The 14963-nt window shown below is 43.5% G+C and overlaps 1 protein-coding gene across 1 annotated transcript in view; it reads left to right on the top strand.

The window, feature by feature from the left end:
- LOC104565197 (ubiquitin-conjugating enzyme E2 R2) overlaps positions 1 to 14963 on the top strand; it is a 49539-nt gene that overhangs the window by 32631 nt on the left and 1945 nt on the right. The window contains exons 2-4 of the mRNA XM_088520169.1: positions 5354 to 5440; positions 9655 to 9752; positions 14475 to 14609. Of these exons, the coding sequence (XP_088376295.1) occupies positions 5354 to 5440; positions 9655 to 9752; positions 14475 to 14609 (320 nt within the window). The remainder of the gene's footprint in view (positions 1 to 5353; positions 5441 to 9654; positions 9753 to 14474; positions 14610 to 14963) is intronic.

Genomic DNA, 14963 nt, shown 5'->3' with positions numbered 1-14963 from the left:
CGGTGTCCGTGGCAAAACCCTCTGCAGAGAATATATTGCCTAACTACAGAACTACTTAAGATCCTAAACGCAGCTGACTGCTGTAGGCTAACTCAATCTTAAATGAGTATTGGCTGTCATGAACACTTATCATCATACAGGCAAAAAACGCTGGGCTGAACTTCTAGGATAGAAAGAATTCTTTTTTAAAAATGCGGTTTTAATATAGTGAAAACAGTTTGGTTTCCAGGCACTGCTTGTTTAGAACATTTTTATTTATTCGTATCCCTTGGGAGATGACCCAGGCAATAGCAGAGTGAATGTATGTGATGCCAGAGCTTGGATGGAAACCAGCTGAGCAACGGGGCTGCAGTAACTTTTTTCCTTCCCACTCCTGTTTGTCCTTCTGCTGTCAAGATCTAAGCAGAACAAGGCTAATATTTAAGCCCTTTATTTAAAACTGTAACTGTAATTTTAATCTTAATGCCCAACACTCCAACCTATATGAACACCATTTAATTAGAAACATAACAGTAAATTCTATTGGTAAAAGGTAGCTTATTTGGTAACCAAGCAGTCATTCACTGAAAACAATAGCCTTTAGTAATGCCTTACCTAGATAACTAAATAAGAAGTATACATATACAGGATATGACTTAATGACTGAAACAAAACTGGACTCTTCTGCCTGTCAGAGTTTCTGATTTTGTAACATGACCTCACTTCTCCATTCATCTTTGGTCTACTGCCTTGCAGCTCTGTTTTCCTTTTTTTGTGGCTTAGCAGCCCCTTTTGAGATCTATTTCAGTTTCGCATTCAGATCTTGGTGATTTAAATTGCTTATGAAACAGCTGAGGTAATACAGAACATAATATATCTTTTGCTATTATGTTAATATGGCCATCTGCAGTAATGAGGGATTTTTCAGGATTCACAGGATTTAATTCACCCGGTCACTCATCTCCTAGCTCGGACACTAAAACAAGGCTTTAACCATTTAAAAAGCACAGGGAATGTCAATAAATGTAATTTTGGGGTAATGAAGGTAAAGCTGGGACTAAATTACCAAATAATGAAGTGCTTTTCTGACAGAAATTACTTGGGTCCCGAGTCATAATATCTGGTCCAATATTGGCGCCACCTTCATTGTCACTCTGATCAGTGTGGCTGCCTCCAGTGCTGCTTTGTAGGTTCTGGAGCTGAAGGGTATCAAGGTGCTCTAAACCCTGATGATGTGCAAAACAGGCTGTTAATACTTAGTGCTGACCTCTACTGAATGTCTTTTCTAGCACGTAGTGTTTAATATTGTGCTCGGTAATCCGGGCTTAATGTGGAAGAGGAAAATCCATTAGATGAATTGTATAAATGCATGATGTGCTAGGAGGAATAAGGGACATTCTGGGAGATTAGATTTTTAGTGCTTAACCCAGTAGTGGTCTGTAGCTGTTCTTGCTGCCTTTCTGATGTGTTAAATGTATGGTGGGGCTGGCAGCATCCTGGCAGGGGGGAGCAGCTCTGGGAAGTGATGATGTGCACAGTGAGGAGCCTGGTTACCCGTGTTAAAGACAAATGAGGAGCCTTGTGCTGTTTGCAGACGCTGTAACTCCTGCCCGGGCAGAGGGGATGGATACCAGCTTACTGAGATGGAAAGAGTTTCTTTATAGTTTGCCGGTAGCAGATGATTACAAAATACTGCGATGTATTTAAGTGCTTAGTTTCACTGCCCTACGTATTATGGCTGTGACTCTTTCTCTAAAAATGTTCTCGAAATAGCAACTTCATCTGCCAAACATCTGCGGTTTCCATTGGCATCTGCAAAAGGTGTTCCCGATATCCCCAAATCCGGTCATTGTAACAACAGCAGCTTTCCAGGAAAGCTGCGCACCTCCTTCTCTTTGCCCTTCTGCCAGGGGCAGGTAGGTTGGCTTCAACTCTTCGGCTTGGCAGCCTAGGGACTGGATATTTGGGCTCTGCCAGGGTGAGGAAAAGCAGAATAAATCTGTGTCAGAAGCCTGTTTCCTGTCAGGCTGCAGATGTGGCCCATACAGTGAGGCTGGAATAAACCCTGAATTTCTCAAGGGCTGAAGCTGGAAAGCAATTCTACTTGTGTTGGTACTCCCCACCAAGAAGAGGATGATGGTAATATATAAATATTTATTCAGGTATGTGGTAGTAATTCTAGAGACTCAGTCGATGGTAGTTACTCTTTGCAAATGGCTGTTGGGACTTAATTCGGCAGCTGGTAGAAACACTAGGTTTACTTTTTTAGTTTTTAGTCATATCACATGATGTCTAACAAGATTTTTTTTATTTTGAAAGTATATATAGTTTTCTCTGTGGCTCTGCCTTTTCTAACCAGTCGTATGTCGCGAGAATGAGGAAGACTCGAGCAAAGCTGAAAAACACACTTGAAACGTGATCACTAATGACAGTGTCAAGGGCCAAGGTGATAAAACAACTAGCAGCCAGCCCTGAAGTGACCATGCTCTTATCAGACGTCTCAATATGCCCTGTGGTGTCAGTAAGGTAGAAGTTGTAGCTATAGCATGTGATACTAAATGCTTGCAGGGGGCCAAATCTTCTGCCCATCCGTTCTGCCAAGTGAAGTATCGTGGAGGGGGGTTATTTTTGGAGACTGTAAGTGTCACTAGCCCTCACGTATTGATGACTGTGGCCTCTGCATCCCCTTCCACAGCACCCGCTAGGGCCCCAAGGGGAGTTATGGGGAAAAGGCAGCCAAATTCGGGGCTTTGCAGTAGGACTGTTTCTATTTGGCTTGCCATAAGCTAGAGGAATCAAACACACTAGGTGCCTGCAGGTAGATTATTTTGACTTGCATCCTAGGTTTATTTGTCTGCCTTTAGGGTGACTTGTCTTTGGGTTGGTCAAACTGTGCCACTTTGTATGGCCTAGGATCTCCAGGCTGAGCTTCAGCAGAGATGGGAAACAGTTTGGATAGTTCTTTTGCCTTAGATCGGGGAAAATTGGTTGGGGGATGAGGGGAATCTCCCCGTAAGTATTGCTGTACCTCCAGCAGTAAGTTTATTGCCTAATCCAGACTTACTTTTTGTCACTTACAGTCCTGTTTTTTAGAATTGTGCTTTCAGTGCATATGGAAGGTGACCTGACTCCTGACTATGGCTGTTAATGCAATTTTTTTTGACTCTTGGCTTTCTTAACCCATTTAGAAACTTGAATAACGTTCCTTGAGTGCAGGGTTGTTAGATAACTCCTGTTACAAATGAAATGCTGAGTAATACTCCGGGGCTGTTTGCAATGCCTGCGAAAGCGTTTGGTTTCACTTTTCAACTTCCGAGTGACGAGGGGACATGAAAGTGCTTGTAAACTACCTGCTTCTGGTCAGGGGTTTCTTGCTTGTGGCTCTGTGTAGTCAGGTCTTGTACAGAAGTGTCTTCACTTGCTTTATGCTCCAGTAGAGCATCTTCATTTGCTAAACGGATTTACAGGCTGTCTGCAAGTGGCTCATTCACAAATAGTTTGTCCCTGTGCTTCCCTGAGACATGCCCCTGGTTGCAGGAAAGTTTGGATTTCAAAAGCCTCCACATGGGAGGAAAAAGTCTCTCTAAACACTGTGCAGTTGTATTTTCTGGCATGAGAGTGCATATAAGCACAGGAATGGGCTTTCTTGGGAAAATCCCTGTGGCCGGGGAAGTTGCAGCTACATGATGCAGCTTGATCTGATGCAAGCCTGCCCTACCCTAGGTAAATCTTACTCTGCTCCTGGTCCAGGGTAGCGCATTTCAGAGCCAAGCTCTTCCTTGCTCCAGCAGCTGCTCTTTCCCCTGTGTAGTTGTCTTGGGATAATGCGTTCGCTTTGGCGCGATGCCCATTCACATCACTGACCTTCAACTGTGGTCTAGGGTGTTTAAAGCAGGTCATGAATTTCTTGGTTGTGGATGTGCCATAGCATATTAGCCTGGTGGAAGGGCTTGATGCTGCTCTGCTTGTGTATCATGCTTTTGTGAAGGCAAACAGAAACGTGAAGAGCAAAGGCATGTTGGCTCCTGAGCTTCCCTTAAAGCTGAACCAATGACTTTCTGTCCTTGGTTGCCTGGTACTCAAAAATAAATATTAAAAACAAAAAATTTAGGTTGCAATGGCAAGGTGTATGCCAGTCTAGAAGTGAAACTATAGCCAGGTATTTGGAGGTCAGTAAGCCAATCTGCTTGGTTCCCTGCCTACAGTTCCCTGACTGTGCGTTCAAATGTCCCATAGTTGAAGGCCCAGTTGAGCGGGGCCGGTGGCGGGTCTTGGAGGAGACTGGTCTGGGTGGAAGGGGCTGGCCAGGGCTCTGTTCTAGCTGTAACTTGGCTTTTCTGGATTCAGTTTGCACTCTGTTGCACGTGAGTGCAGCTGAAGGACAGTAGGCAGAAAATGCTCCATGGAGAGTATCCGTTGTACTGGTGATGGGGACTCTTGGCACATTCAATAGTGCCAAGAGAAGGATGGATTCAATATGTGGAAAGCAGTGTGCAAGTTCCCCCTGTTCCTTCCAGAGTCTCTGGTACTTAATAATTTGCCATTCAGCCATTTTTTTTTTCTTGCTGGGTTTTTTTGAGTGTGGTGAATCCCAGGGTAGTAGGAGAAAGTTAATATGCAGTGCTGGGATCTCTGCAGTCTTTGCAAAAACGGCTGCAGCTCTGAGAACGTTGCCCTGCAGCCGTGTGCTGACTTCAGAGGTGCTGGAAGGTAATGTTGACTGTCAGAGCCTATCAGTACTTGGTTCATCAAGTTACAGGGTCTTATTAAGTGTACCCAAGCAATATTCAGACTTGTTAAATATTTGCTGTGGCAAGAAAGGAACCCAGGAAGCTGCATCAGGTTTAAACTTCACACAAGAAAGTAAAAAACTTTTGGTTTCAGTTGAGCAAATCTTCAACTTTTTTTTTTTCCCCTTCCACAAAACTGGATTAAGGCCTTTGCACTGGCATGCATAACACAAGCCTTTTAACCTCAGCAGACGTTTTTAGCTTCCTTCTAAACCTAGCAAGGAGCAGCCATGGCTTGAGTACCACCTTTTAAAATCTATTTTTTACTGTTGCAAATCAGTTAATGGACATTGCTGCTTGAATTAGAACATGATAAATACCTTTTAGCCTGTTTTCTGAGCATTGCCAGCACAGGTCAGCCCTGGGGTCAACTTTTTTGTTTGTTTCTTTGTTGTTCAGTTATGACTTTGTTAATAAAAAATAATTCTGTAGCATTAAGCAGGGGCTACATGGGTACTAATGTATATAAATCAAACTACGTATTTGAAATTGTTTTTGGCTTTTCAGTCTAATAGCAGCTTGTTTTCCATTTTGTTTCCTGGTGATTAAAGCTTTTTTTCTTTTCTTTTTTTTTTTTTTTTCAGGCTCACATTAAATTTCCTATTGACTATCCATACTCACCACCTACCTTCAGATTTCTGACCAAAATGTGGCATCCCAACATTTATGAGGTAAGGTCTTTCTTCAAGCACATGAATTTCTCCTCAGGCATGTGAGAATGTGTTCTGGCTCGGAAACTTAGGGTATTTAGGGTATTAAATAATCTCTAGCTATGATTTAAATGGCTAGTTTTTTGTGGTAAATGTCAGCTTCATGGCTGAACAGTTAAATCTAAACTTTGTAGGAGGTGCTGTTTTTGTTCTAGCAGGGCTGGAGCCTTTCTGCTGCCTGCAAGCGCAGCAAGAAGTCCCAGCTGAAGCCGTGTGCTGTGAGCAATGGTAGTTTGGGGGCGTTCTGGTAGCCTGGGGTCTTATCCCACTGTGATGCTTGGGCAATTAGTAACTATACGTTGTATTCAAGTGCATTTTAATTTGAGTTTATTCTGCAAATAACTTGTGTGATGGAAATGGGAAATAACAGGAATTTGAAAGGTTCCTACAGCCATCCATCTTCAAACAGAAGGATTTGGGGGACCACGTCACTCGGTAGGAGAAGTCTGGCTTAGGCTGGAGTCACACTTCCTCCCGTTTCCTCCTCCTGCTCCTGAGAGCCTCGGGCAGTTTTGTAGTGGTGCTTCTTTAGGAGAAGTCACGCTCACCCTGGCCACGCTTCAGATACTTGTGTGTTTAATGCTTATCAGGCCACTTGAAGTGGCCCCTAGTTAAGTGCATGTTTGGGGCATGGCTAAAGGATGCAGCACTGTGTGCTCAAAGTCCCTGATGGAATTGCTGTACAAATATGTGATAGCGCCTTGCAGGAGGATGATTTTACATAAGTGTTCTTTAGGAAGAAACATTTCCCAGCTTGAAAGTATGCCTGATACAGGCTGTTTGGGGAGATTTAGGGTGAACTCACCAGAATACTGGGGACGTGCTGCAGTGAGGATGTCTGCATCTCGTGCATCCTGGAATGGCACAGTGCTCTACCCAGGTACTAACTTGGGCGCTGATGATGACCCAGCTGTTCTATCCTGCAGAGACCAGGCCAGCCTCCCTGTTACTTGAGCACAGCACACTGAGGCTGTTGTTTCTGTGACTGATTTATCTGGTGTTTTCTCAGGGATCTCTGCCCTGAGTAGTGCAGTGTGAATAGACTAAGTTATGTTTCTCACTGGGTTGTCACATATCAAGTGGTCTCTATAGTTTATCTTGGAGCTCGGTTAAACTAAGCTGTTGTGTTACACAGTGGTGCTGGTTCAAAGGTTGTCAGAACAAGCCTTCTGTTATCTGGATACAGTGTTGCTTCTAATTGCGGCACTAAAAGTTCAAAACTACTTAATTTCGTACATACAAAATTTCATATATGGAATTTGAAGGTCTGTATTGGATCAAGCTTGATTTAAACTTTGGATGGCAGCTGGTCAAATCCACAGTGAACATTTAGATGTTCCAGCTAAGTGCCCACCTGTTAGGGCTGCTGAGTAGTTTCTTATGAGAACTGAAGGTGTTTAAAAAATGTTCCTGTGGGTCACCTTATTGCATGAGGGGTTCAGCACAAAACTCTTGGCTCTGGTTCAAAACAGGGATGTCTCGATACCTCTCTGTGATCAATGGCTTCAGATGACACCTTGGGTTTGGAAGTCTCTTTTCTAACAAGTTGCTGCTGCTGCTAAATATCCAGCCCGGAATAAGAGTGCTTCAGATGTCACAGTACAAACTGCTTTTTCTCTTAGCCTGCTCTGATATCTTAGTCATAAGTTGCCAAAAACGTCTCTAGACTTTGCTGGAGAACAGGGTAGTAATTTGCTTTAATTCCTGGATGCTCTGGGGATTGTGTTATGCCTAGGGGCCATCCTGAAATCAGTTGTCTGACCATCTTCTGACTCGAGTCTTGGGTTTAACGCAGAATCTAATAGGTAGCCAAGGATGGAGTTTTTCAACTGTATGGGAGTTTGATCTATAAATAATGAAAACTGAGACCTGCAGATTTTTGCAGATCTGTACTGTAGATGCTGTTTCTGAAACCACAAATTCTCATGCAGGAGGTGAGTGGGAAATGGTTGTTATGAAAACGGTATGTACAAAAATTGAACCTTGGAAAGAGCATTTGCTGGTGCTGGTGGGCAAGATTGAAGAAAAAGCTTCAGAACCAACTGAAGATAGGAGGGGAAATTAACCCTAAGCTTGATGGATATCTTTTGGGGTGACTCTTCAAATGCTCTATGAACAAAAAGTAAAAGGGTGAGGGAATGTGAAGCAGCTTGCAGACTGCTCTGGAAACAATGAAGGTGAAGCACCGAGATGACTCCAAATGCAACTGCGAATAAAATCAATGAAGATCTTGAGGTTTGAGAGTTTGTCAGGAGTGGAGAGAAAAGAAATCTTTCAGTGTAATGAAGATGGAAGTAGCAATTTGCAGAATATGCTGGCGGGACCAGATGGAGAGGTTGAGGCTGACATTCCAGTTCTAAGCAATAAGCCTTGAGTAACTTGTATTTTCTGCATCTCCAGTTTACTCACGTCATCAGCTCAATTTTGGTAAAACTGCATTTAATACTAGGCTTTCTTTTAATGAGATAACAAGGCCTTCCAGTTCCTTGTCCTAATAGAAGAGTGTTTCACCTGCTTTGTTTATCCCTCCTGTGGAGGAGTGGGCCATCGTCCTTGTTTATGTCTTCCAAAAATGTGTCAAGGATGGCTGTCTCCTTGACTACACCGGTGCCTAAAAGTTAATCTTTCCAGGTCCTATGGCACTCTTACTGTTCTGAACACTGTGCAATGCTACCTATTTTAATTTTAAAGCACTTAATGTTGTTATTTGCTTGTTTTCCTTTTTTGTATTGCAAAATATTAGCCCTCTTTCTGCTTACCTGACCACATGAGCATCTTCCTGTCAGTGTTAGGGTGCTTTATCCTGATCAGCAGCACTGTGTTCTTCCAGGAGATATCTAGAGAAGAAACTGTAAACTAATGGAAATAGGGAATAAAACCAGAATAGGTCATAAATGTTACACTAGTAAGCCTAATTTCACCTTTAAATCCATTAACAGGCACAGATAATACTGCAGGGAGGTGCACTGCTTTATACTCCTCCTCCTGTGGGTAGAGGTCCTCAGAGTAAATATGGAACTTGGGGTGTTGCTGGTTCATGGTGTTGAACAAAACTCATCTGCAGTATCTCTTGCTGCTGTGATCAACCTTTACCTTAGATCAGGGTGACAAGGGACAGCATGAGGGTTGCCCATCAGCTGAGGCTGTCACCTGATGGTGTAGGACTGCACACAGGCACTCATGAGTAATCTGAGGAACAGGCTGTAAGATGAAGCAAGCCAGGAGGGCTTGCTGAGGCCAATGTCTCCTGGCCACCCTTGGGCCCTGTTTGTGTCTTTGCCCAATGCTGCAGTCAGGGACCACTGGAGAAACTTTAAGGGAAGATGCTGGCCATGAGAAATGCTGCTGCAGGAATTGCATCTCAGAGTGCTTTTACTGATAGAGAATTGGTGTTACAGGCTTCTTGGAGGCTTTATAAATGGAAGGCATTATGAAGCTTTAGATCTATGTTCAGGCTATAACACTGGTAAGTAAGATGCAGATTGAGGATTATGTGGCTGTATGGCTTTTGTATGCTGCCAAAATATTCTTCTGCTTGCATGCTGAAATGGTGGTTTTTTTTTTTTTTTTTTTTTTTTTTTTTTTAGTGAAACTCTTGGAGAGCATCTCCTACTTTTTCACTTGATATTTCAAACAACTGTGTCTAAGGGGGAAGTAGCTTAAACTTGTCCCTCACCATCTGTTCAACCTTCTTGTGTCCCAGGAGAAGTATTGCTTTGAGAGCTACAGAAATCTTTAAATCCAAAGGTTTAGCACTCTATCTAGCCCAGCTAACTTAGTTACCACTGCGGGGGTGGGAGGGAAGTTTAACCCTACTTCATGTCTCATGTGGCTATGGCTCTTCTATTGTTGTAACATTTGCATACGAGAGACCGAATTAGCTCTATGTGACTTTTTACTATTTTTGTTTAGTTTGCTACATTCTTTAAATCTCTTGACCTCAAATTATTCTGTACCCATTTGCAGACCAATTCTGCTTTTAGGAAAGGGAGCTTTTGAGCCTATAAAAAGACCTATGAAGAACTGAGCTGTTTGCAGCCACTCCATATGTTTGCTAGTATTTGGGGGCTTTTGTATGCACATAGTTAACTTGCTTAAGACAGCTAGTGATAGAAGTCAGTCATTAGACTTTACTTCAAGCAAGCCTATATTCATTTCTCATTTTTATTTTGCAGAATGGAGATGTATGTATTTCAATTCTTCACCCACCTGTAGATGACCCACAAAGTGGAGAGCTGCCATCTGAGAGGTGGAACCCTACCCAAAATGTCAGGTAAAAGTGTGGAACTGGTGATGCACAACAGTTGTCTCAGGGGCCTGTCATCTCTCTCCTTTCTAGAGTAAAGCCTATGGTAGAAAAAGATAGGGAAGGGAATTTAAGACACTGTGGGTGTGTAAGGGCTTGAGTCAGGTAGAAACCAGACTTCCTCAGTTGCCTCTCTAGATTCTGGAGTGCTGTGTCCTGAGGCTGGACTAACAGTGCAGACTTTTGTCCTGTTTGCAGCTTTTCATGTTCTTGAAGCAAATTATCTCAAATGTAGTCTTTTTCCAGTCCATGTTACCTTACACTTACTCCTGTAAGATAGGATTAGTGGTAAGAACAGTTGGATTCAAGCCCCGTATGGCTTGAATCTTTGCATCATCCTGCTTCATATTTGCCCTTGGATACTTGTTCCTATTTCCTGCTGTGAGGTATGGTGTCATGAACAGGTAGGTAGTTTTTTATTTTGCTTCCCAAAATAGAAGAAATCACAAGGTACCAGAGGCATTCAAGACTAACCTATTTCTGTGAGTTTTCTGAACTATTAATTTCCCTCCCATTGCAAAACATCTCTAATATGCAACTGATAAAAGTAGTATCAAACAGCAGGTCACTGATGTTTGCAGCAGAAATAGTGACATTAGGGGGAAAAATTTGGAGTACTGCCGTGTTAGTAACTCTAAATCATTAACCAGACAATGCTAAAATAATTGCCTCTATTTCAGATTTTTTGGTTACTACATGATATTTTTTGTGTGTTGGATAGTAGTCCCTAACTCTAACACTCCATTTTTAATTGGTAAATGAAGCTAGGAATTTCAGTCCATAAGAGAGAACTGATAAGGGCTGTCCAGTAGCTTGATTCTGCTTCCATCTGGTTTGGTAACACTTGTTTGAAAGGGTCCTTTGTCAAAGTAGGGGTCTAGCAAGGGGGATTTATTGGATTCTTGACCCTTGGAATGTGATTATAACACACACTACCAAGTGCTGAGGGGGAACTAACGTGGCAAGAAGCTAGAAAAGATAATGGTCAGCAAATTATAACAACTGATATTCCCTCCTGGAGTGTGCTACTTTAAGGCTAAAAAGGCTCAAGAAATGATACATCTCAGTTGCACAGAGTTTTGAAGAGTAGCAAGTCTTACATGAGAAGTTAAAAGGTGGTCATTTTCCAACCCATTTGCCTCAACTACAAGGCAGTATGAAGCAGCCTATGAAGAGCTCTAGCTTAAAAAAAAAAAAAAAAAAAAAGGCAATTTTAAATTTTATAATGCTGAGCTGTGTTTACCAGTCCCACTGCTCACATGGCTATTAAACTGCTTTTGTTACATTTGACATAATAATCTGCTTCAGTTGTTAGGGCTAGCTGACAAGGTTGCATTTGTGGTTACCTAGCAGCTTGGGATATAGATGGTTTAGATCATGTGAACACTTTGAGTAGTTCCTTGTACAGAACCGTGAAAGCTTGAAGTTTCTCATCCTGCTATTTTTCCTATTTCTGCCTTTCCTTACTTTATTGCATTCTGTGGCATTCACTCTCATGGAGTATTTTAGGATCAAGGTTGACATTTGGAGGGAGAATGCATTCCTTGGATATCAGCAGCCAGAGATAAAACCTAACTGTTAACCCCCTGCCAGTAACATCCCCTGGGCTGGGTGCAGGACAAAAACGTTCCTGCTGGGGCCTGTCTGGCTTCACAGGGCTCCAGAGTTTATCAGATAGGAGGCAGCAGGACTGGAAGATGTGAGGAGCACAGCCATCTGTTATGAGGTGCAAGCATTGCCTAGAAGTTCTCTACAACTGCTGGATTTTGTAACCCCCATGGCCTTTTGTTGAGGGTTTACTGGAGACTTTTAATTGCCTTTGCCTGGGCTTGCTGCCCAGGACTAGCTCCTGACAGCAGTGATTTGTGTAGCAGACACCACTGTCCTCCCTCTTCTGTGTCCTGAGTCCCATAAAGCTGAGGAAGTGGTTGGTGGGGTTTAGGAGCTGAAGCTCTGTGGAGAGAAGGGCATATAAATCTATCATCACTGGTTTTGCTATGTGCTTTGAGCTACACAGCTCGGAACAGAGCAGGATGCTTATAATGTCAGTACCTTTACAGTCTGTGGATCCAAGTGATGCTCCCAGACTTGCTCTCATCCTGCTTCCTAAGTGTGTTTTTGTTGGCTCTGTCTGACTTAATGTATTGAGTTGGAGGACTGCCCCAATCAAATGTCACTGTCAGTGTAGTCCAAGACAAGGCACTCTCTTTAGAGAGTAAAAATGTGCTAGGCCACATCTACACCTATGTCTGGAGATGGCTCTGGAAAGCTGCAGAGTGGGCTAGAGCTAGAACCTTTTTTTTTTTTTTTTTTCCCAACAAGATATAACAGGCCCTGTTGGTTGGGAGCCTATAAACTTTAGTCTGCCTAAATACCTCTTTTGGCTTAGGTGAAATTCATCTATCTGAGCTTGTCATGCCTGTCTGCTACATGGAGAGAAATGGGTACTGGACAGGTCTAATTCCTTAAGCCTGCTGATTTCAACACTTTACCTTCACTAGTTATAGTGGGATCTGGAGTGACTCACTGCATACAGCAGCACTGTAAATACTTAAAGCAGAATGGGATAAGTTCAGCTGACAGAGTAACTGCTCCTCAGAATGGGATGGGATAAAGGTTGGAAAAGGGAAGGGAGGCTTCAAGTCCCCACTTCATCCAGGCAACTTGCATGTATCTGGTCTGAGTGAGAAATGGATTCCCAGGAATATTGCAAAGGGGAGTTTGTGTCCATCCGTGCAGTCAGTGTTCAGAGCTGAAGACACTTTCAGTCAAGCCCTTGGTTTTGGGTCTCTTGGATCCTATATACTGGGATCCTTCCTGAGCTGGAGCATCTTACCTATGCACCCACGAAAGCAGGGTTTGAATCACAGTGAGGCACCCAGTTCTTGGGGTAGCAACAGTCCTGGTGAATGTGTCAAATTGATTCCGTGAATGAACAGATGAAAGCACTTCACCTCTGATCGCCAGTTACTTCAGTGGCATGTTTAAGTGTCTTTGCACTGATTTTGAAGTCTGGGGCACCAGAGTGGAAATAGGCTTGTGTCCTCACTCCCCTGCTAGAAGTGTGATAGAGCAGATGCTAAGTCTTCATATTGACTCCTGCCCTGGGCTTTCCCTAGGCTGTCCCTGCTCTACAGTGAAACTGCTTTAATGCAGGAGCCTACATGCTGGCTTTATAGCATGTTTGCTAAGCTAAAAGAAAAATCTTTGAGCTGGATGAGGTAAAAGGGAAACTTTCTTCTTGCCTATCACTCCAGTTGGACCAGCTTTCTCTAGAGCTATTGTTCTCCTTTCCTACTTCATTATAACATTTGGAAAATAAACTCTAGAAGACTGTCCTGATAGTTGTGCTGAACAGTCCGGACATAAGCATTTAATGTCAAAACTGTTCAAGAAACTAACTATCCAAATGGCCAAGCATTTGCTGTAGTTGTATCCCAGATATGCTCGATGTACTTAGCACACAGTGCTCTGCATGCATCTCTAAATCAGTGCAAGTGCAGTGGAGACTAGTCTCTTTTAATAGTCAAGTTGTACAGGGAAGTTCCTGTGTAGTGCTGTATCTTGAGACCTATTATTTGTCTGTGTTCTTTCCTTCCACTTTACTTCTAAGGCTTTTGCCCATGGGTCACCCTCAGGATATGAAGCTGTTATCCTGGTGGCTACAGCCAAGTGATGAGTGTGCAGAGCTACCAAATGTGGCCTGCCTTTGAGTTTTGTGCTCATACCTCTCATGGTAACATGTGAGCACCAAAGGGCAGCAGCTCTGAGGGTTGTAGGAAAAGGCTCTGGGTAAGGTAAGCGATGTTTACCATTTAGTGAACACATGTAGAGGAGAGCAGTCAGCTCTGTGCTGTTGCTAGAAGTCCAGGGAAGTTGGGTCAGTCAGTCTGGGTGTTATGTGACTGGCTCATGCTGGTTTTGCTGAGCACCAGCAGCCAGGTCTTGCTGAACCCTTGGTGGTTTGCCTGGCTGTGGAAGAGCATTTGTATTGCTTCCCCATTGCCTTTGCCAGCTGGCTCACCAAGCTCCTTCTCAGCCCTGTACCCAACCCCAGGCAGTGGGGACAAGCTGCACCCACCTGAGCTCTGCCTGCCACCCCCATCCCAAACAGGTGGATACAAGCGAGGGACCAGGTGCCAGAGCACACCTGGCTTCGTGTCCCCTCTGCATCTGCTTATTTTGCCTCTCTCCTCTCCTAGCTGGGTAGAACTGGAGCTTTGGGGTCACATAGCAAAGGAACAGCCACTGCAGGTTGGCCTGGGTGGGAACACTTGGGCATGGCACCTGAATGACTTTGTGAACTGTGGTTCTCAATCTTTGCAAAGGCACTTCCAAACCAGACGTATCCTTTGGTCAGGTCTGCAGAGGTGCTGTGACAACACAAATCCTTGAGCTCATCCAGGGGGAAGGAGCTCTTTGACCTTTTGGTGTGCTCTGAGGTGCCTTACTATTCTTCTGTCTCTGGTAAAATTAGATCTGTGACAGTTTGTATCATGTCACCTTCCCTGTGAGCTTCAGTGTCTGGCCATCAGTATAAATATCTGCTCTCATTTCAACTGTTTGTTCAGTTATCCTTGGCTTGAGTTCTGGCCTTAAACCAGCTTCTCATGCATCAGCTCAAGGATTCATTGGTGCCAGAATCCAGGCACGCACAACTTTGACTGCTGTTGTGGTTACCTTTTCCAGGACTATCTTACTGAGCGTAATCTCCTTGCTTAATGAGCCCAACACATTCTCTCCTGCCAATGTGGACGCATCGGTCATGTTCAGGAAATGGAGGGACAGTAAAGGGAAAGACAAGGAGTATGCTGAAATCATTAGGTAAGTTTTGCCACGTGTGATGCTACTGGTCCCCTGCTCTGAATCCTCTAAAATGGGCTGTTTGCAGAATTTGCTGAAACCAGATTCTAACTGTGGTTACTGCTTTGGAAATTAAATTTTAAGTCCTGGTTTCTGGTCCCAGTAGGTCTTTCAAAGTGGCATAAACTCCTAGAACAGAAGGACAAGGCTGTTCTGTCTTCAAACTCTTTTCAGAGTAATCTGGCATGATGCTCTGCAAAGTCTACTGGCTGCTAGTAAATCCCAGTTGAAGTCACTGCTATGCCTTCGAGCACTGCCTGACTTTCCTGGGATGTGATTCAAAGTGACTGCATCCCACTAATTCTGTGCTTAATG

Source organism: Tinamus guttatus, unplaced genomic scaffold (assembly GCF_059628265.1).
Source record: "Tinamus guttatus ecotype Peru unplaced genomic scaffold, ASM5962826v1 Tinamus_guttatus_pri_ptg000081l, whole genome shotgun sequence".
Classification (NCBI taxonomy): Eukaryota; Metazoa; Chordata; class Aves; order Tinamiformes; family Tinamidae; genus Tinamus; species Tinamus guttatus.
Note: the sequence above shows the minus strand (reverse complement) of the source record. Positions and strands in the feature narration are given on the sequence as shown.